We start from the raw sequence: 23132 nt of genomic DNA, 5'->3' as shown, positions 1-23132 counted from the left end.
AGATCTAAAAACTTAGAACACAAGATGCACATATGATTTATGTGGAAACCCTTACGAGAACCATGGAAAAAATATTGCTTATATTGGAAACTTCTACAATCTTTGTAGGCACCAACCAATAGTAGATACTTATCCCCTTCACTAAGCACCAACTCTTCTAAGAGACACCAATCTCTTTGAAGCACCAACCTCCAATGAAATAATGATTTATATGATCCTTTTCTTCACCAAAATCTACCTTTGTGTATGCTCAAAAACTTCTTAGATCTGCTCCAAATATCTTCACAAATTTGCTCAAATGTACTTTGTAAAAACTGCTCACAGACCCCTTCACAATATTTGCATAGATGCTGCTCATAAATCTGCAATAACTTATCCTCACACTCTTCTCTTTAATCTGCTATAAGTATGCTCTAGATTTTCTCTTGAAATGGGAAAGATATTCAATAATTTCTTGTTCAAATGACTTTCAAAAATCTTCTATTTATATCTTGCCAAGACATCCATTCACCCAAGAGATGTACCCCTCCAATCTGGTGAGCCCAAACAACAAACATTTAATATTTAATTATTTCGTTTTTCTTGCCCAAAGTAGGTGCTTACTTCAAGGGGGCCGTACCTCTTTAGGACCCAACAAAAAATTAATTTAAATACATTTAATTTTTCTATAATGAGGGGCGGTTCCTATGAGGGGGTCATCCCAATTTAAATATTATTTTTGCATATTTTCTTTGATCTTTTCCACTTGGGTGCTATAAATGGGATGGCCCATGTAGGCATTTAAATAATTCATCCTTTGCCAAAAACATCGGTACAAGTGTCATACATTTGGCACATGTTAAACCTCTACCCATTATGCCACTGATTAGCCCTCTAACATCAATAATAGTAATCCAACAATCTCCCCCTTTGTCTTTGATGGCAACCCTATAAAATTAATCTTTTGAAAGCAACCGGACCATACAACTCTCTCTAACATAAATGCTTGCCCTTACTCTACTTGGAGACTCCGGAGACCTATATCTTCATCCACATAAGTAGTCATAGCACTTATGGCTGATCCATCAAGTGTATGATGCAAGCCTTCAAATGGTTCTTTGGAATAGGTGACACCATGTCCTCTTGAAGCAAACTATGTGGACAAACAAAGAATTCCGAATCATACTGTTGACGTGTCTGAAATCGCATTGCTGCAAACTCCATACGGCCAACGCAGAATAGAATAGCCGACTGATTATCCTACTCTCTCTTGAGATAAGGAAGTCTCTAATGCTGTTTTCTAAGTTTGATCAAAGGAGACTACCTCAAGGTTTCTTTTGTCAGGTCTTGACTGCGGGATCTCTCAGTGGCTTTATGTGTTTATGCTGGAAACACAAGGGGGCTTACGTTTGATTAGTAATTTCATATGCGAATTCCCAGGGACCTCTTTTGGTTTTCTTTCAGGTGATGTTGATTTATTTGAAGCTGATTTAGCAAGACTGGATTTCTAAAAAAAGGATAAAATTGGGAGGAAAGAAAGGAAGGGTAGCGAGAGAGAACAGTAAATATTAACTAGGACAACAGATTTACCCAAGCAGACAGACACCTCCAGGAAACCAGGTTAAGCATCATCAGTCATTCAGACACAATGTTTGCATAAACTTAGTGCAATCTTCAAAGGAGAAACCAGATTTTCATATTACCAAATACAATATTAGAACTTCTATATTCATGATACGTGTACTTTTGATAATCGAACTGAATCATAAAATAGCCCAGATTAACCATGCAGAAAGGAAAAAAAGCAATCAGCTATCCTCTAATGGTATGGACTGTGGAGATTCTATCAGATGCTTGGTAAGAACTGCTGTGTAAAATGAACAGACATAATTAAAAGCTTTCTAATTTAAATGAAGAAGGAGACCATGCACTCACAAGGAAATTTGAAGGTAATTTCAATCCATTGTATTAATTCCTGCAAAATTTCTTCAGAGCTTTCGCAACAATTCAAGAACTTCCTCCCAAATGAGGGAAAACCAGTCCCCTTAAATAGGTTTCCAAAAATGGATGAATGGCCAAGATCTAATCTAAACAAGTGGCCCAGATTCATCCTTACAAAAAGAGGGACCCACACTCATAAATAGGGAGATAAATATCTACAACTACTCAAAAGGAGCAATAACTACCAAAGGATAATTACAACTTTGAAATAATCCAAAAAGGGGAGGTGCACAAAAAACTTTACAATATGTTGACCAAAAGTCAACTGTCACCCTTTTGGGACAAAAGTGCACTTTTTAAGACTTGGAGGGAAAAAAGCATTTTTGAGAAACTGCTTTCTCTATTCTGGTTTCACATTCCTTTTGCAGAAACTGGTCTTCGCCATGCAGGTATTCTCGCCATAAATCACGACCTGCTGCTCGTTCCTCGCGGACATATTCCTGAAACTTGATGCATAATTGGAAGAGGGGATTAAAAGGTGGCATGGGAGGGTGGCGAATTTTGTATTGCATGCCTTCGAGATACTGGTCCACGTGCCTTAAACCGTCCTTCCAGCTGGAGCGATTACGCTCGAAGCATAATATGTCTGAATGGAACTGACCAGCAAAACTTAAGTCTTCAATGGAATAAGAAGCCTTATCTGCTCCCAATCTTCCCTCCCAATCCGGCCGGATTACACTGTCGGACAGGTCATTTATCCACCCCGAAACCATTGATCGGAGGATGGTCTTGCCTAGTTCTTGCATGTTCCCCAGAATCGCCTCACACGCGTCATTTTCTTTGTCAATAATTTCCTGGGCATCGTTCTTCATGGTGACGGTCCAATACCATTCCTTGAGAACACTGATGCTATGGGGACTCAAGATGTTAGGCAGTGTGGGAATTTGTGTATGTGTCCAGAAAAGAGCTCTTAGGAGGGGAAGGGTAGAGGCCGCTACTTCATGCATGTGGAGGGATTCTCTCTTTACTTCCAACAACCTGACGAGAGTGAGCTCTCGATGGAGAGCCATTTCCTTTACTTCTTTGAGGATCTGTTCTCCCTTTTTCTTGATGTCTTGCACCCATTCCTTAACGGCCTTTGCGGTATCCCGGATTCCTTCAAATTCAGTTGTGGTCCTCTGCGCCAATGCCATTGGGGGAATATGGGATTCAGAGGGGTTGTGTAGTGGCCGTAGGAGCTTATCGATGTATCCCTCGGCTTGTTCAGCACGGGCTCGATACATGTCCTTTTCAGCCGTGATTTCCTCGAGCTGTCTGAGTATGTTTTGCACCGAGTCCTTAAATTCCTCCTTTTCTTGCTCTTTTGTAGCTCGTCCGATGGGGACAGTCGTAATGCTATAATCTGCCAGGGTTATTTGATCTGCTAGCTTGTTTACGGGCGGGGTAGCAATATGAAGAGTGCGGTTCCTTTGCCCATCCTTGGTTATCTTAGAGTATGTTCTCGGTTTCTTCTTCCCTTTTGCTTTTGTTTGATCCATTCGTGAGAAGATGTCTTCAAGGTCGATGGGCGCCTTGGTGGCGGCCCTACGCTGAGCTCTGGCGATCAGCCACTCTTGAGGCACCGTCTGGGTTGAGGATAGGGTTAAGATAGCACCTTGTGCTCCCATACTTTCAACTGGCTGATCACAAATTAACAGCTGTCCCGCCATCGGAGGGGTGGAAGAAGGAGGAAGCTCTTTGTTTGCATCTGAGTTCTCCCCTATCTCACTGAATAATTGTCTGATATCTTCCTGTGATGGTGGCTCCTTGGTTCCCTCGAGCTCATGGATCTCGTCTGTTCTTTGTTCCCCTTCGACAGTTGAGTCGTCCTTGGCTGCATGGAGGAGTAGTAATTCATGGCGGCTCTGCTGGGTAGGTTCATGCACTTCGATCCCCTGGGTGGATGGGATTTCTCCTTCCTCTATCTGGTCACCCGGCTTAGTCGGATTGGGGCCCTTTTGCTCGGTGTCCGGCATATCTGGAGCAGGAGGATCATTGGCTTGGAATGCCTCTATGTCACTCTGGGAAGGCGGAGCAGGTATGCAATCCAAATCTATGGCACCATCGGGCGAACTGGGGTCTGAAGATGAATTGGTCTCTGGCCTTCTTATGGGAATCTTCTCCCTCCTTGTTCTCTTGGACGTCCGAGTCCCTCTGCAAGCCTTAGTTTTCTTCCTTTTCTCTGGTTTTTCAGCTGATGTCCTTTCATCTTCGGAAGACTGAGAGTCGAAATTGCCCATCAGATGGTAAGTAAACTGGACCCCTTCATGGACTAGCCTCTCGATCTGGTGTTGTAACCATTGATCTGTGTATCTTGCCGGGGCTGCCATGACTGCTTCGAAATCCGTGATTGGGTCTTGAGACCAATCAACGCCTGGCAAGAGATGCCTCACTGCTTCGAATTCCTGGACTTGGAGACAATTCCCCGAGTCTGTGAGCTGATCCGGGACCCGACGGTACTCAAAGAGTCGCATTTGCTGCACACTCAATCTAGAATATTCCCGTCGCCTGACTTCGTAGTCATCGGAGCAATTTTTCCAGTAATCTTCAATTGACTCCTTTGCTCTGTAGCGCCTACCGTAAGCTCTCTTTGCCAAATTGTCATGATCAAAACATTTTCTGGGGAAATGTTCCTGTAGGCCATAAGAGGCTAGCTCTGCAAGGGACTCTTCTGCTAGGGTGGGAGTTCTCAATTGGACATCATGGTTGCCTATGATCATTGGAAATGCGAATCCAGCCTGCTTGCTTTCTCGTAATAATATGCCGGCAGGGCGTGATTGCCTTGCCACTTCCATGAGGACTACTTTATCGGTTGGGTACCGCGGAAGTCGAAGGGGGGCACCTTCGAAGCCAGCAATTCGGATGTAGGAGAATCTTGGGAACTGAATAAACCAGGCCCCATACCTCTGCACTAAAATGGTAGCTTGCTCCGAGAGCCTTATGTGTAACCCTCCCTGCATTAGCCTGACTAGGCGCATTGTGAAGGCGTCGTTGACACGTTCGTACTGTCCAACCGCGTAAGCCGGGCTGCTCTTTTCCCTTTGAGCTATATCCTGGTAGTGCAGCTGCGGGTAGCAATCATAAACCTTTACCTGACCAGGCCCATTCCCGATCTCACCTTTCATTATTAATCCTGGCAGTGGCTGGTTCTTTGCGAACATATAGACCAAATAGGAGGTCATGGTGAAATACTTCTTTGTCTCAAGATCAATCAGCTGAGCGTGGATGTTATCACTTATGATCTGAGCCCAGTCAAACTTAGACTTTCCGGCAAAGACCTGTTCTGTAAAATAGAACATCCATTCTTCAAAGTAGTTGGACTTAGGGAGTCCCATGACTCGGCTAAGTAAGGTGACCATATCGCCATGTTCATTATGAAAGTCACTTCTGGGGGTCTTTTTCACAATCCTGGTGCTTGAAGGCCTTTTTTCTTTGAACCATTCTTCGTTAATTAGTGCCCTGCATCGAGCTAGGTTCATATCATACGCCCCCTGTGCCTCGTCCATTGTTGTAGCTATGGGATTATTTGGAAAGGGGATATCAAATGCATCGCCGATAGCCTCAGGGGAGAAGTCGGCAATAGTGATATCTTCCAGAAGCACTAATCTGGACTTTGGCTCGTAATGCCGAGCAGCTTCCACTACTAATTCATAGTTCTGGATTGCTGGAGGAAAACCTGCTGCTTGGGCGATGCCACTTTCCAGCATTTGCCTAGGCCTGCCATATGCATTGGGTGAGAAGACCCGATCCCTGAAATCCTGAATATCAATGTGGCCAAGGTCGGTGTCACCAATGTTGTCCCAGATACTCTGGACCTTTGACTCTCTTAACCCTCCCCTCTGATACTGATACTTCATTCTTTCAACTTTCCGTGGGATGTCTGATTTGGATGCTCGTGAGGTTTCTGCTGCAGCGGGTGTTTTTGATGATTCTGCCGCTGATTTAGGCATTTATCCTGCACAGCCAGACACGGATTACAAGGTGACACGAGAATGACGATGCGGGTTAGATAATAACAGAAGTGTTTCAACAGACCGAGATTAGTTTAAATATCACTCTGGGCTAACAATCTGATTAACTTCTACAGCATCATATTCCTGAAGATTTATGACTAAGCATTCTTACTCTCGAATTTTTTGGATTAATTTTAACAAAGGCAAAACATGAGAATTTTGAAAAGAGATGCAGTTTCCGGTCGAACCTCGGGTATGAATCCTAAATTTTGGATGTTCGAATGATGGAGATGCAAACTCTAAGCATTTCAAATTTTGCGTATTTTGCCTATTTGATTCATACATTTTAAATGACCGTACGCGATAAGGCGTACTTACCTGATTGGAGCGAATGATAGGTGATTGCCCGACCTTGGTGCGCGGGGCGAGCGGATGATCCTGCAAAATTTGAATCCCAACGGTTATCCTTCCTGTTTAAATTTTCGCGGTTTGGAGGATGAAAGAGGATTTATCAATTTCACATGGTTCTGTGCCTAGCAACCTGAATTTTAAATGGTTGATGGGAGGATGATGCGGTGTCTTACCTCCTTGTTTTCGGATTTAAGAGTTCTTTCAAATTTTGAATCGCATTCTTTGAATTTTGACAAATTGGAGGCTTCTTGATTTAGCCTTCGCGGACTTCGGACCTGGGGTAAGGGGTGTGGTTTGCGCTGTCAAAACTGTGCCTTCTACGCTAAAACTTCGCTTTCTTTTAGGACTTCGTTTTCTGCGTTTTCTGCTTGCCCTGGCCTTGTGTTACAAACTGTGCCTTCGCGTGCCAAAGTTCGGATCTTTAGCCCGAAAAGGAGATGCGTTGGATTTTAAACTCGGCTTTGCCCTCGTTTTGGTTCGGACCTAAAGTCCGAAATGCGATCGCACAGTGTTAATTTCCTCGACTTTCGCCGGCGCTCGAGGCTTAGGGTCCGAAAACGATAATCGCGCCCTGTTTGGTTTTTAAACTTTCACTTTGCCCTTTCGGAGCTTAGGGTCCGAAATGCGATGTTCGCACAATGCTTTAAAACTTCTCTTTGCCTTTTTCGGAGCTTAGGGTCCGAAATGCGGTGTTCGCACAATGTTTTAAAACTTTTAAAACTTCACTTTCCCTTTTTCGGAGCTTAGGGTCCGAAATGCGATGTTCGCACAATGCTTTAACTTCTCTTTGCCTTTTTCGGAGCTTAGGGTCCGAAATGCGGTGTTCGCACAATGTTTTAAAACTTTTAAAACTTTACTTTCCCTTTTTCGGAGCTTAGGGTCCGAAATGCGATGTTCGCACAATGCTTTAACTTCTCTTTGCCTTTTTCGGAGCTTAGGGTCCGAAATGCGGTGTTCGCACAATGTTTTAAAACTTTTCTTTGCCCTTTTCGAAGCTTAGGGTCCGAAATGCGGTGATGTGCGTTTTTTTTTTTCTTTTTTAAAACTTCAACTTCGCCTCTGGTCGATATTCGGACGCGGGGGTCCGAAACGTGGTTTTTTGATGTTGCTAAAAAAAAACTTTAACTTTGTCTCTTTTCGGAGCCTAGGGTCCGAAGACGCTGTTTGATATGTTTTTTTTAGAACTTAACAGCTTGTGTTATTCGGACACAGGGGTCCGAAGTATACTATTGCACTGTGTTTTAAACTTAACGTTCACTAAAATTCGGACCTAAGGTCCGAAAACGTTGTTGGGCAGTGTTATGTTTTGAAACTTTAATTTTTTTGGAAATTTCGGACCTAGGGTCCGGAATGCGATTGCCACCTTATGCTTTCAAATTTTTTTGAATTTTCACCTTCGGATGCTTACATCCAAAAAGGGGGGAGTGCACAACGTTTTAAAACTTAACTTTGTTGATCTTGACTTTCGCCAAGTTCGGACCTGAAGTCCGAAAAGATGCTCGTATTGCGTTAAGTTTTGAAATTTTGGAACAAACTCTCGGTATTTACGCCCGAAAGCCAGATCAGTCAAAAGGGCTCATTGGTTCATTACTCCAACGTTGATCAGCTTACGGACTGATCACGAACTCGCTCGAGGAGACACGAGAAACTCTGATTCGATTCTCGGGATGACGATCAAAAAACTCAAACCATGGAAAGGGGGACCCTGTCGGCGACAGGGGGCGTGTGCAACGCACAACACATACCTCTTACCGTACAAAATTGATTGCTTCACTTGCTTGGCTACCATACAATGTTCATCCTTCATATGCCACATGCTTTTGCTTTCCTTTGCCTCTCCCATGCCGTGGTGTACTAACTCAGTCTTCTTGTGTCTTGGACACACAATAAAATCCTCATGTTTGACTCTCAAATGAGTGCCAACAATAGAAGAAGACTTCTTACTATCATCCATATGAGTGGGAGTTGTTATCTGATGATTATGCCAAAGTAAAAGACTGTTGTTCTAGATCAGAAAATTAGGATCGTTGCCATACCTTTTCATAGTGTCGTCAACTGCCTCAAACTTTTGCTCTTTCATTGTTGCATGCTCTCCCTCTAGTGCCAATCCAACATGAGTCTCCCAATGAAAATTACACACCTCAAGGCTGATCCTCTGGCTGTTATAGAAATCTGAAATCCTGCTGTGTACGATGAAGAGTGTGCCATGCTCAATTCCCCACAAAGCTTATCCATATGATCATCCAATTCTTGAAGAGCCTTTTGAGTGTTCACAAGGTTGGGTTCTTTGTCACTACGAGCCTTATTGGATTTATGCTCATATGATGACAACAGACTGCTGTTCATACTCAGAAAATCAGAAGTATAATCATACCTTTCCATATTGTCTTTGTGGTCCTTTCTGGCCTCTCCTTCCAAGGTAGGCGACTCCTCTAAAGGTGCTGGTCTATGAGATGTGTCCCTCTGAATATCACATGTCCCGTTAGCTGCCCATAATCTGATCCATGCCTCTATCTCTATAGCTGTTTTGTTTTTTGCTTCTAACCAGCTCCATGGTGTAGGGTTCATGACAAACCATACATTGTCAAATTCTAGAATCTTCTCATTTGGCAATCTTTTAGTCTTCGTAATCAGCTCTTCAATGCAATATGCGACATATAATCTCATCAAGCTTTCTTCCAATGCAATCATGTGCACAAAACAAGGAAAACCACTCCCACCAAGAGCTGTCATACCTTGCATGTAGCTGGGAATTAGGATCCCCCCTTTATGTGCTTCAAAGATAGCCGATCCAACAGATTCTTTATCAACCCTATATTCATCAACCAATGGATATGATACCATAATGCATGGAGACTCCTTTGAATCCCCAAGTAGCTGATCCATGATTGTGTCTTCTTCAACTTTGTGGTCCTTATGAATACCAATGGCTTCATCCCTCCTAGGCTTCCCATGTGACTGAATTTTGTCTTCCTTTTCAGGATTATTTATAGGCTGAAACAAATCTTCTTTCCTTTCTTCCACATAATCCTCAACCCTAGATGCATCCACCATATAATTTTGCTCAAATAGAAAATCATCAAAGGAACTCATACCTTCGTGTGGCTGATCAATAACTGTTGTTTTTGAAGATTCCATGACAGAATACTCATTAACCTTCTTGTCATCAAGAAGACTCATGTAATTCACACCCACGGATGCATAAAATGATTCTCCTTCATCCATACCATCCTTGTGTTCACTAATAGTTACTTCAAGTGCTCCACCTTTCTCTATCTTATCCACTGTTAAGAATGGCTTCAATTTTTGCTCACATTATTTGACAACATTGTTAACCAAATCACGAGCATTAGAAGAAGTAACATGTGCTTGTTTCAAAACAGCCAATAGAGAAGATAAGAAGAGTTGAGAATTATCATCAGTCTGCTCAATAATCAAAGACATAATGGACTGCATAGAAGATAAAACATTTTGCCTTTGATTTTTTTTAATAGCAATCAAAAACTGATGGAACATATCAAGAATTAAGTCTTCACAACCAAGATCCAACATAATCACACAAGCTTTGATTTTTGCAACTGATTCTAAAATTTTGACTTTCTTACCAAAGGATGGATTATGGATATCACCCAATCCTTGAAAACTTTCTACATTCAACTGGAATACCTCCTTCATAACTTCCTTGCTATAAGGATCATGTGGACCTGTTATCCTCATAACATTAACAATACACAGAGTAACTGCAAATCTTACCTCTCTATCAGAATGTCTCAACAACACTGGCTTAACCAAAGGAATCACAACAAGAAACATGGTCACTTGTTTTCCCTTAGAACCTAGTTGTTCTATCGTGGATAAGCAATTCTCTATTGCTTCCAAATTGCAAAGTAATCCATACTTTGATTGAGTTAAACATGCAATTTTCCTTTCTAGATTGTAGAGCTTTTCTTCAAGAATTTGTTCCTTGTCCTTGGCGATAAATTTAGGTAGTGTTGTGACCATTTCACACATCGCCCCATTAGGATGGGGACCCTCTCTTTTTGTTGGGTTTTGCTTTCCCTTAGCTAGGTTTTTTTCTCTGCTTGCTAGGTGTTTTGAGTGAGTGAGTGGTCGCCTGGGCTGGGTAGATTAGGGTTTCTTTCAACGCTGAGTGAAGCCTGCTTTTAAGAAGTCATTTGTTGTCTGCCTTGAATCCTAGGGTTGTCTTAGAGGATTTTTACCTTTCAGGAGAATGAAGATGGATAGATTGGGCAAAAGAGATGAAAGGTATCAGGTCAGGGTAGGTCAGGAGTGTTAGTTTTCATGTAAGAGTCTTGTGTCCTCCAGGTTTAGAGTCGATTAAGCAGAGTCAATGGCCAAGGGGAGATTCAGGAGGCGATTTCAGGAATTGATGAGCAAATTCACTTGATGATGATTGAAGAAGTATTGAAAAGTTATATCCTAGACAAGAAAAGGAGTTTTGAGGTATAAAATGAGCCAAAACCAAGAACTTCGCTCCTGACCCTTCCAAAGGTTCTAGGGCGAAATTCATATTCCTCTGCTCTACTCTTTGTCTTGACCAAGTTTGAAACTGCTACTGCATGGGATGGAGGACTAGGATGCATTTTTGCCTTAGGAAGAAGGTTTGAAGTGACAAAATGATGGAAATTATGCTTGGAGGAGGAAATTCGCTCCTGACCCTTCCAAAGGGTCCAAGGCGAAATCCTCATCTAGCCCTCTGTTTTTGCCCAAGGCATTGGAAAGACCTTGTTGCAAGCTAAGTAAATGACAAGTAGACATAAGGATGATAAGGAGAGGTCAATTTAACCAAGTTTGAAGGTGAATTGAGTAGGAAAGAGGTGTGAAATCAACCTAAAACATGAATTTCGCTCCTGACCCTTCCAAAGGGTCCAGAGCGAAATTCTTTGAAGTCTACCTTTTTTCTCCTTGTTTGCATTGGAAACCTTGATTCCTTGGACATGGTAAGGGCGAATTGACATATTCTATCCCTAAAAAGCGATTGAATATGTTTGAAAGTATGGTTTTTGACCTAAGGCATGGATTTTGCTCCTGACCCTTCCAAAGGGTCCAAAGCAAAATCCACTTTTCCTCCACTTTGCTCTTTGATATGACCAAAATTGTTGACTTTTGAGGCATAGTTGAGAGGGTTTTGATGCATGTTTGCCTTGGAGAGGAGGTTTAAGACTTGGAAATGATGAAAATCAACCTGGGAGGAGAATTTCAATCCTGACCCTTCCAAAGGGTCTAGAGCGAAATCCTCCATTTAGCCTTCTTTTTGGCCTTAAGACCTAGTTTAGCCTTGCCTAGTGCCAGTTGGATGGTGGATTGTCTTGATTGTGATAGGAGGAAGTTGAATTGATCAAGTTTGAAGGAGAATGCGATGAAAGAAGGTGAGAAACTAGCCAAGAATAGAGATTTTCTCTCCTAACCCTTCCAAAGGGTCCAGAGCGAAAATCCTTATAAACCTCAATTTCTTCTTTGTCCAGACCAACTTCTTAGTTTTTAAGCCATGATTGGAGGGGTTTGACATGTTCTAGCCTTAGGGAGTGATTAGAGTTGGGAGAGATGAAGAATTTTAGCTTAAAACAAGATTTTCGCTCCTGACCCTTCCAAAGGGTCCAGAGCGAAATTCTTGAAAACACTCATTTTCTCCTTAGATAAGGTCAGGACCTTGGTGTGGATGCAAGGAGAGTGATGTATGTTTGCATCCCAGAGAAGATTGGAGTTGGAAGAATCAAGAATCAAGCCCAAAACAAGATTTTCGCTCCTGACCCTTCCAAAGGGTCCAGAGCGAAAATCTACCTAGACCTCATTTTCTCCCTTGTTTGATCAAAGTTTTAGTATCCAAGGCATGTTGGAGGAAAGATGGATATATTCTTGCCTTAGGGAATGATTGAAAGCTATAAGAGATGGAGATTTTGTCCTAGAAAAGGAAATTTGCTCCTGACCCTCCCAAAGGGTCCAGAGCGAAATTTCACTAAAACGCCTTTTTTCCCAATTTTATGCCAAAGCTAGTGCAGACCAAGATGGATTGAGATTGGAGGAGCGCCTAGGAATGACTTTGAGTTGCTAGTCATCCATGAATTTGAAGGAATTGAGCAAAACCAATATTTTCGCTCCTGACCCTTCCAAAGGGTCCAAAGCAAAATTTCCAGTGAACCACGGGGACGCGTCCCCCCCCTTTTTGGGCGCGTCCCCCCGTCAGAGACGTCTCGGGGACGGGGGGACGGGGACGCGACGTCCCCCGCCATCCCGCCACCGCCACCCAAACGCCGCCGGGACGTGGAGACGTCCCCGCGTCCCCGCGTCTCCCAGGGAGACGTGGAGACGTGGAGACGTCTCCTTGGGAGACGTTTGGGCGTCTCCCCGTCCTTCAAGAGACGTGCAGACGTCTCTCCAAGGACAGGGAGACGCCCAGACGTCTCCTGTCGCCCCCACTTATATGCAATGTTTAAAATTAAAATTTTTTTAAAAAGTGAGTTTTTAAGTTTTTTGAGGGTTAAGGGGTAACTCTAATTGGACGTGGGCCAATGGAAAAATAACACCTGACGCCTTTAGAAAATAATAAAAGTATTTTTGGCCTCGCGGGGCGCTGCCCCTCGACCCCGCCCTGTATCGCGACAGGGAACGCGCAAGGGGCACTGCCCCTTGACCCCGCAAGGGGCGATGCCCCTTGACCCCAACTTGGGGGCGCTGCCCCCAAACCCCCGTTAAAAAATATAGGGGGAAATCGCGCCGATAGAAGTAGGGAAAATCTAACCTCCGAGTTTGATCAGGCTCCATATAACAACACAACTTAGAAATCTTGGTATTTAGATTTAGTATTTCAAATTTCCTATAGTCTCATTTGAAATGTAATTCTTACACTGTAATACTGTCATACATCTTTTCAAAACTAGTTTTTCAAGTACTATATGTATATGTACAAGTATATGAGCACCACCACCCCGCCACCCCCCCCGCCGCCGTCCCCCCGCCGTCCCCAAATTTAGGCCCTTGGTCCCCCCGTCCCGGAAACGCGTCCCCCTCGTCCCCCCCGTCCCCAACGCCCGTGGAACACTGAAAATTTCTAAAATCACCTTTTTTCCTTGCAGGTCAAGTCAAACTTTGGGTTTTTAATAGCTGGGATGGGTGTGAAGAAGTGTGTCCTTGCCTTTTGAAGTTGATTGAGGTTGAGAGGATGGAGAAATAAGCTCAAATCAAGATTTTCGCTCCTGACCCTTCCAAAGGGTCCAGAGCGAAAAACCCTAAAACCATCTTTTTCTCCAAATCTTGTGTGAAGTCAAGCCTAGACCTAGGTGAGAGAAACCCTTTGGATTGCCTTTGAATGATTTTTATTCACCAAAAATGCAAATTTTGAGCTAAAACATGAATTTAGCTCCTGACCCTTCCAAAGGGTCCAGAGCGAAATTCTGGATAGGTCCTATCCCTGGCTAGGTTTTTGAGCAAATTTTCCTTTTCAAGCCTTTTGAGAATCAAGCAAATGTTGCCAGGTTGAGCAATGGATTCAAATGAGGAAGTCTAGAGGAAACAAAGTGAAAGGAATGGAGTTGAGTGAGAGAAGACAAGCAAAACATGAATTTCGCTCCTGACCCTTCCAAAGGGTCCAGAGCGAAATTCTTCAAACTGCCTATTTCCTCCTTGTGTGAAGTTGGGACTTTGATTCCTAGGGCGTGATTAAGGTTGGAATGATGTTATCTAGCCTTGCAAGATGAATTGAAGTGAAGGAGATGAAGAATCAAGCCTAAGACATGAATTTCGCTCCTGACCATTCCAAAGGGTCCAGAGCGAAATTCTCATGATCACCTAATTCACCCATGGTGGAAGCTAAAAAATGGAATTTCTAAGCTTTGTTGAACTAAAACTAGCATATGCTCACCTTTAAGAGAAATTTGGAGTGAAAGAATGAGGCAATTGAGACCTAATCAAGGAAATCGCTCCTGACCCCTCCAAAGGGTCCAGGGCGAAATCCTTGGAAATGCCTATTCTTCACCTTGTTTGGACTAAGACAAAGGCAAGTTGCAAAGACCTGATGAAAAGAGCATGAAGTGGTGATAAATCAAGGTTAAGAAGGTGTTGATAGATGGAGTAAATGAACCTAAGTGAGATGTTCAACCCAGCCTCCTTGGGGTGATTTAAACCTTCCTCATACCATGACATTCTAGTGTATATGAAGAAAATATGCCTTCATCAAATTTTAAAAAAAAAAAAACTCTAGCATCTTCTAGGCTCACCTATATCCTCTCATTAAATTGCTAATCAAACCTCATTTGTGGGAGTAAGGTAGATTGGCTTGATCTAGGCACTTTAAAAATGGATTAATTAATTTCTTTTAAGCCTTAAAATCAAAAAAAAATCCACACTTGGGTGCTGAAAACCATATTTTTTACTTTTATTACTAAGTCGGCCAGCTTGTAAAGGTGATTTTATTTTTATATTTATTTTTTTCATACATTAACCAAGTCAGCCTATTAGACAAATGGTGAAAGCACCCTATAAAGGAAAGGTGTATTTTTGAAATCATTGATCATTCATTCATTCTTTCCTATGCGAATTTCAAGAGCAGAATTAGAGGTGCGAATTTAAGCAGATTTAGGCGAATTTCTTGATTGAAGAAAACTGGTTGGAGGCTGATTGAAGGCTAAAATCACCAAGGGGGGACCTGAAATTCAGATCAAAGACCTTTTGTCCAGCAAATCTCCATTTTCCTTTATCCATTTTTTCAAGGTTGATAGCTAAAATCAAAGAGGAGGTATGTACAATCAGATTTATGAAAGCATATTGAAGATTTGATTTAAATTTCTATAATCCTTTGTGAGGTTAAGTCTTCAATAATATGATTTGATTCTTATCCATTTGAAAATTTATAATTTTAAGGGTTTATCACACTATTTTCAAATTGTAATCTATTTATTTCTTTGGAAAGTCTCAAAACTCCTATCTTGAGGTATTATACTTAAACTTAACTTAAGCCTCTTTTGTAGGTATCAAATGACGACCCCTAAGGCCAGTGGATCCACTACTCGACAGGCTCTCATCAAAGAAGATTAGAAGAATGATGATTTGGAGACCAGGATCGTGTCCAAATGGAGCAATATCGGAGACACCAATCTAGGAAACTTCAATGTGAAGAAGTTTCGAGAAGCAACCTACATTGGCAAGCCGTCACCTGTTGCCAAGAAGATGATTAAGAGTGGCATCATCAAGGTCGCAGGCTTTCCTCCTGCAGTCAAATGTCACGAGTTGATGATTGAATGTGCCCGGCACTATGATTCACATTCGAGGACGATCGTAGCCAAAGATGGAACTATCCTAGCCTATCTTTCAGAAGAAGCTATAAGTGAAGCCTTTCATCTTCCGGAGCTGAGAGATATGACCTACAAGAGCTTAGAAGGAGCTAGGTCTATCTACAAAGATGATCCTGATACCTATCTGAACTTCATCAACAAGAATTGGTTACTCAAGAGTAGACCTCGCTTGATCAAGATACCTAATATGCCACACAGAATTGATTTCCAGGAAGAATTCAGGGACTTGATAACCATGCTCAATCGGGTTACTGGTGCCTCTCAAGCCTTCTTCTTCGACAAGTGGATGTTCTTCTTCATACAAGGGATCGTCCAAGGAAAAGGACTGCTCAATTGGGCTAGAATCATTAGCAACAACCTAGACGTGCAGTTGAGGAGGCTAGCCCCTATTAAGACATTCCACATGAGTTCATATGTTATATATTCCTTAGTCAAAAGTTTTGAGTATGTAGGGCTACCACACAGAGGAGTTGTTGGGAGAGGACCTGGAGAAATAAGAGCTTGTGATTCTTATGTTCAACTACGTCATCCACCTAAGAATTGCTACAAGCTAGTCAATGACACCTTCACGATGTATATCACCAGGACATTGCAAGGAGGGATTCACCATCGACTGTCTACTGAGGCACAGAAGCTCGTGAAGAAACATGGTGCACAGTTCATTCAGTTTCCAAAATTCGCCTACATTAGGGTCCATGGATGCCCTTCAGCGCCCTACATCTTGCCAAGATATCCTACAGACAGAACAATATTACTTGAGGTGACTAGATAGTTGGCAGCTTATGCTAAAGCATCAAGACATAAGCATGGAAATGGAATCCCCGAACCCATTCTTCTAGGGAATTCAATTGAAGTATGTCCTAATTCTCAAGCCGCGGAGGATGCAGAGAAGGAGTTATCTCTATATTCATTCACATCCTTTGCCTCAAGGGAGAAATTTGACCCTCATGGTCACATGGAAGAGACAGTTGGGAAGAAATACAAGCATGAGTTTCAAGTAGAGGACTTCTAGATGAATATTCAGGATGATATAGAGGTGAAAAGAAAGATGCATTCTAGATTACCCTTGGATCTCATTAGGAAGTGTAAAGTTATAGAGTAGTAGATCAAGCCCAGGACAGTGGTAGATATCTCCAAACGTCCTATGAGAAGGAAGATAAAGAAGTGAAGATAGATTGGAATGAGCTGGAAGTTTCAGACCTAAGAGTATTAATGGCTCTTGTGTTGAATTGCACTCACAGATGGGTGGATGTACAACATCAAAAATTGAAAGTGCAGAATGTAGCCATGACATTCACCCTGGAAACAAGAACAGAAGAAGGAGAAGCAAGTGTGAGTGAGAATGCTTCTCATTCCAAGCGATCGAAGAGAAAGGAAGGACCTGAGAAGAAAGAACCTTCCAAGAAACAAAAAGTGAATCCTGATCGTCCATCAAGTACGTCTTCTAGGCATGAAAAGGAAATAAGTCAAGGAGAAGATCAAAGACGGATAGTGTATGACATTGATGAATCTATGGAATCCATGGTGCAGAATGATAAACAAGGTAAAGGACAAACACCACAGCATTCATCAAGTCAATCTCTCCAGGTTGATGCTAATGAACAACAAGAAGAAAAGAATGATGATGAAGCAACATCTTCTTTCAGAGAAGATAGACCTCTACCTAAGGAAATACAAGTGAGGGAAAGAAAGTCTTCTATTCCAGATTGGCTAAAGGAAAGGCTATCAAGGGTAGTTGTGGTTGAAGAAGAAGAACAAGTATTTGACTTGGAAAGTCTCATAGGAAATTCTCATGAAGAGATCGAAAAGAAGAAGGCTACAAAGATGTCAAAGGTAATTAGAGATGATATGGGATCCAGGAAGATATAGGTGGCCACACCAGTGGTGGACAAGTATGAGGATGAGATTCTAGCAGAGGAATATGATCTAGAGACATTTGATCTTGGTCCACTTACCTCCGAGCAAGCCATGGAAGAAGCAACTGATTCAGTGAGAGCACTTAATGACAAATTCAAAGAAAAAATGGAAAAGAATAAGAAGCTAGAAAGGGAGGTTGGTGCTTGGAGGAATTATTTTGGGCACCTTAGTCAACCTTTAAAGCGACAAGATCCAGCAGTGTCACCTTTGCATGCACTTCCTCCCGAATTAGTAAATGAGGCCGAAAGGATGAAGAACTTAGCCCAACTCATGAGTTCTTGGATTGATGAATCTTACAAGGTAGCCATTGAATTTGTAACAAGAATGATGAAGACAGTCCATCGAGCTATCCAGGTCCTTGAGATCATTCATAATCTATTGATAATTGTGGATGCATTCACTCACACTAGAGACATTGTCATCCCGGTCTTGCAAGTAATAAGAAGAACACCAAGACAGATTTTAGCACAAGAGAAGATAATGGGTGGAGGAACCCATAGCCTTCTACAGTGGTCAACTTTGCTCCAGATGAAGGAAGTTCTTTTCGAAGACATCAATGCCAGATGTAACTGAGTTGAAGGCACTATCCACCCTATTCAAGACAAGGTGTTTGATGTATTGTGTACAATCCTTGACAGAAGGATAGAGATCGAGACAGATGTAGATGTCCAAGAGTTGGAAGATAGGATCAAGATCATTTTTTGCAAGGAAGAGAGCATGGTCACAGAAAAGCAGTGAGGTTAGATGTATGCTACTATGTTCCTGATCGAGAAAACAAAAGAGCTAGAGCATGGATGGGAGATGACCCTTCTCACAGCTTTTGATCAAGTCCTCCACTTGGAAGAACGAATGAAGAATCTTCATGAGATTCCCATTGCTGAGATTGAGGGGATTATGTCCAGATTCATTGAATATGCTAGAAAAGAATATAGGAAAGGGAACAAAATTCTAGATGAAAAGTTGTTATAAGATGATGTGGCAACTTTATTCCCATTGGACTATATTTCCTCGTTATTTGTGCCAATTTATATTGGCTATGGATTGATAATGTTTATCTAAATTTGGTCTTTTTTGTAACAAACCCTAATTAGGGTTTAGGTGTCAAAATCTCAGCCATTGATCTTCTTTTGATCCAGACCGTTCATTGTATTTGAGAGTGCTATATAAGCCCTCACTCATTTCATTTTTAGAGAGTTAGAGAGTTAGAATCAGAGAAAAGAGAAATAAGTTTACTATTGTTAGTAGCAGAGAAATAAGTAGTGAAGAGAGAAAGTTGAACAATTGTTGTTTTATTTGGCTATGAGATCAATGAAATATTGAAGTTACGGTGTTTTATTGCAATCCTTGTAGCTATTTTCATGGTTGTTTATCTTCTTGAATCACTCTTAGTAGAGATAGCATTTAAGTTTTAAGATTGAAGGGCAAATGTTGTGTTTGATCTTTGGTAAAACTCATAATCCAAACCACTAGCTCCGTACTGATTGTAAGTATGCCCTGTGTGGTCAACTGGAAATATTAAGATTGTTAAGAGTTCAATTATTATTGGAGATATTGTCTTAGTGATAGTATCTATCCCATTGATGATTTGAAAATCATTGAATCCCCTTAGAAGATCACACTAATTCCAGTGGAGTTGTAATCTTTTGGCAATACTGAAATTGGTAGAGTTTTATCAAGACCAGTCCTCATTGAGTCATTCTTAGGATTAGTTTAGTCTCACATCCTTAAAACCATCATCTTTTGCCATTCTTTGAAACATCAGTTAGTATTAGGAGAATCCAGTTTCCTCATTGAAAAGTAGTTGCAGGAACAAGCTTTCCCAGAAAGTACGTAAGGCCCCTTGTAAAACAGCAAACACAACGACCACTGGTGCTTATCCACGAGTAGAGAACCTACATAACAAAACCTTGAAGTTTCTCTGATTGATCCTTCTGCGATATCTTCAGCATTCGGGAACTTTATTCAAGAGAGGATAAGATACCTCTGGGTATTTTATTTTGTGTTTGGTCGTGTACAAAAGACACATCAACAGGTAGCTACCAAGACATATTTGTGATTGAAACCCAAAGTGATTTTGCAACCAAAAAGAATCTTCCCCAACAGGCTGGCAAGATCACCAGCTCTGATACCATTGAAAGATCCCCAACCCACGCTGCTCTAATTTTTCTGAATTTACCAACTTGCTGATTGAAGGATTTTATGAGTGTTTTGACAGTTTTTGATGAGTTTGATTCTCAGAAGGTATTTAGGGGTTTTTTGCTTGCTTCTTTGCCAATGAACAAATGATTTTGAATGCAAAATATATTGAAATAATAGACTGATAAATTATTTCAAATTTTTGATCTTCATAGTAGAATAACTTATTGCAACCAAAATAGTGAATAGCATACCAGGAGTTCCCATGCTAGCCTGAAAATGTGCTTTTTATTGATCGAACTGGTGAAACTGGCAATATAGGAGTACCCTGATGGTGACAATACCTCCAATGAGGTTTATTTGCATCAACTATAATTATAAAAAACAATTATTGCAAGAGTGGACAAATCTACTGCTGATTCCTTCAGGCTCCAAAGCAAGATCATTGAATTTAGCCAAGTTCCCTCTCTAATTTACTCAAATCATCCACCTATGTTGTTTTAAGCCTGAAGAAATGATTTATTTGCTGATTGCTACTGCTAACAATGAATTTCCAACCAATTCCAAACCCTAAATGATGCTGATTTATTTATTTTGACACCCCAGGTGCCTCCAAGGTGTATGGCCTGCCCTAGGAAGCCACGTGGGAGTTGGCAATGAATATGGCAGCCTTCAATGGCCTCTAAACCTTGATCAATTCGTTTTCACCAATCTGATAATGCTGCTACAGATCTGATTTTGATGCACAAACAAGAATTCCATTCCTCGGGAATTCTATAGTTATGTGAGTTGGGGTTGTGTCCCAACTCACTTGCCTCTGAGAAGTTTTCATTCCTCAAAGTTGCAAAGTTGCTGAATTGAGTTGCAGGGCTCAATATCGAAAAGCTAATTGTAAAAATGATTCCAAGATGTCCAAAACGGCCTCCAACATGTTGCTTTATTGGCCTCAAACCCTAATTCATTTTTAGGGTTGCCTTGCATTATTTTTTATTAAATTTTTCTTTTCCTTATGTCTCCCTCAACCCCCTTAGTCTCACTTATTAATAAAATAAAGTTGTTTTTAAAAAAACTTAACTCATGTCTCCTAGGCATCATGGCACAAGGGGGCCCCAACTTGTTACTTTATTATTATTATATAAAGTAACATTATTATTATTTATTTATTCCAACCAACTTAGGAAATATCAAAATATTTCCCAAATTATTCATAAAATCCAAATCTGGACTCAAGACTAAATTTCGGTTGAAGCATTGTGATCACTGATGCTACCTGAGTCCTACAGGCCAACTGAGAGATCCTCCTAAAAAGTAGGGACTCGCCCTAAAAAATAGGAGCCTCACTCCAAACACCTGTAATTGCTCAAAAGGATCCTGCTCTGCTCCTTGGTCCCCCGGGTGGTCATGTAGTCAATTCCCAGTTCTCCCTAAACAATAGGAGACCTCCCTAAAAAGTAGGAACTATCGTTTGAAGGTCCAAAACGGCTCGTAAAGCCCTTGCAAAGCTCCATGAGCCTCAAAATGAGTCCCCTAACCATACCGTTGACCTATGGGAACTCAAATTTTAGGTCAACCCTTGCTCATCTCCTGTCACCTAGAAAGGGGACATTACATAATGAGTGAAGCAGATAAAAGATGGAACAATTGCCAATGAGCCTTTGAGCCTAGTGTCTAGAATTTACACTTACTAATCGGTCATACATTGAAGGTACCTCTTTACTTGAATGACACCCTGTCTAGTAGTGCATTTGGCTCTTATGAACTAACAGACGCATGCAAATTGTTGTGCTACCTTGGCCACTGCTTTTATAATTAGCACAATGAGTGCAGTCCATGTTCACCACCCATACTTAGCTTACTTAAAAGGTTTCACACTTGCAACTCACTCAAGGGTCCAACTGACCTTTGGAAGACTTATACCTAACGGGTATTGATTAACTCCAATTATAGATAAGGGTGTTGTCAATAACATGCTAGTTAGGTTTAACTGTCCAGTTATACAATTCCTCAAGGGTATTAAACTTTAATCAAAGTTGGCTTACTACCAATCCCAACAATGGTACAAACAAATTGACCAAGTTTACGGTTAATAGCCCATATACAAATCAAGAACACGGACTTTCACAGTCTAATATTACTCGAAGAAATAATGTAGCACAAAAAGTAGATACATATACGAAATGCAGATTACTCAATAATGGATAGAACATTCGATTCTACAATTCACCTTTAGATCAAACATGAAGACAGAGTGAATCAACTTTATCATGGCTCGCTTGAAGCTGGCAGATTTACTTACTAATCGTACTATCAATTAGTATGATCGATAAGCACTTTGTAATTCATTCACTATGCAAAGACACTCATAACATAATGCGTAACAGAAGAAAAGAATAAACAATTCTTTCCTATTTATGCCTTATCACGCAAGCTACCATTTCAAATGATTCATTCTTTAAATGATGAAAAGAAAGCTTAGTTCAAAATTAGCAGAGGCAGAGTAGCATCTCCTTGCCTGAGAAATGAAAAAATAGAGAATGCTACGGAACTTACTACAAGTTGAATACAGTTGGATCGTTCCACACAAATAGCAAACTATCCAAACAACCACGGACATAGCAAACAACATAGTGAACTGTCCCCTAATGCCTTTGAAATTCCCAACAACCTCGATAAAGAGAGCTTACAGATTTTAGCAAAGCACAATAATCATTTCCACCAAAGGACAATGCAACAACTCGCAAATCATATTCGAATGACCATTAAATAAACAAAGATTTTGCTAATGATGGGCTAGCTTTGTGAGTGAGCACCAACTGTCTTGGATCGTAACATCGAACAGTTACAAGAATACTCCACCACCAAGATGGTGGACACCACGACCATGGTTAGTGGTCTAAACATGAAGTAAGAAAGAATAATGTGACACTCACAATAATGTATACATACAACAATAATGGATATATTAATATCCATACACGTAAGATTTCTATTTACGTGTGTGGGTATTAATATATTCATAAGTTTATGAATCCAAAATAATGCCTATATATATATATATATTACTCCTCACACAATGCATTAATGAATACACACACACACACACACACATATATATACACACTCACTAAGACAAAATCAAAAGAGAGAGACATTAACAAGTTTTCAAGTTTTCAAGTAGGCACTGTAAAATTTGATTCAAATTTTAACAAGTTCATGTATGAGTTGCAGGTATACAATAAACTTAAGATTAATTGATGTATATAAATGAGATGGCTTAGTTGCATAGGCATCTGAGTTCAATAATTCTCCACATGCAGGTTCTCAACAGTTCAAATCATGACAGCTACTATATGCCTATAATAGTTGCAAGAACTGGAAACTTGATGCTTGAATCCATCATTGCAAGCAAAAATACATTATGCCAGTTTAGAGTTAAGGTATGTCTTCC

The 23132-nt window shown here is 41.0% G+C and overlaps 1 protein-coding gene across 6 annotated transcripts in view; it reads left to right on the top strand.

Annotated features, from left to right (window-relative positions):
- Window positions 1-23132, top strand: part of LOC131071412 (uncharacterized) — a 370752-nt gene that overhangs the window by 292488 nt on the left and 55132 nt on the right. For all 6 annotated transcript variants that reach the window (XM_059207323.1, XM_059207322.1, XM_059207320.1 and 3 more), the window contains one exon: window positions 23002-23121. In XM_059207323.1, coding sequence (XP_059063306.1) covers window positions 23002-23121 — 120 coding nt within the window. The remainder of the gene's footprint in view (window positions 1-23001; window positions 23122-23132) is intronic.

Source organism: Cryptomeria japonica, chromosome 6 (genome assembly GCF_030272615.1).
Source record: "Cryptomeria japonica chromosome 6, Sugi_1.0, whole genome shotgun sequence".
In the NCBI taxonomy this organism is placed as follows: Eukaryota; Viridiplantae; Streptophyta; class Pinopsida; order Cupressales; family Cupressaceae; genus Cryptomeria; species Cryptomeria japonica.
Note: the sequence above shows the minus strand (reverse complement) of the source record. Positions and strands in the feature narration are given on the sequence as shown.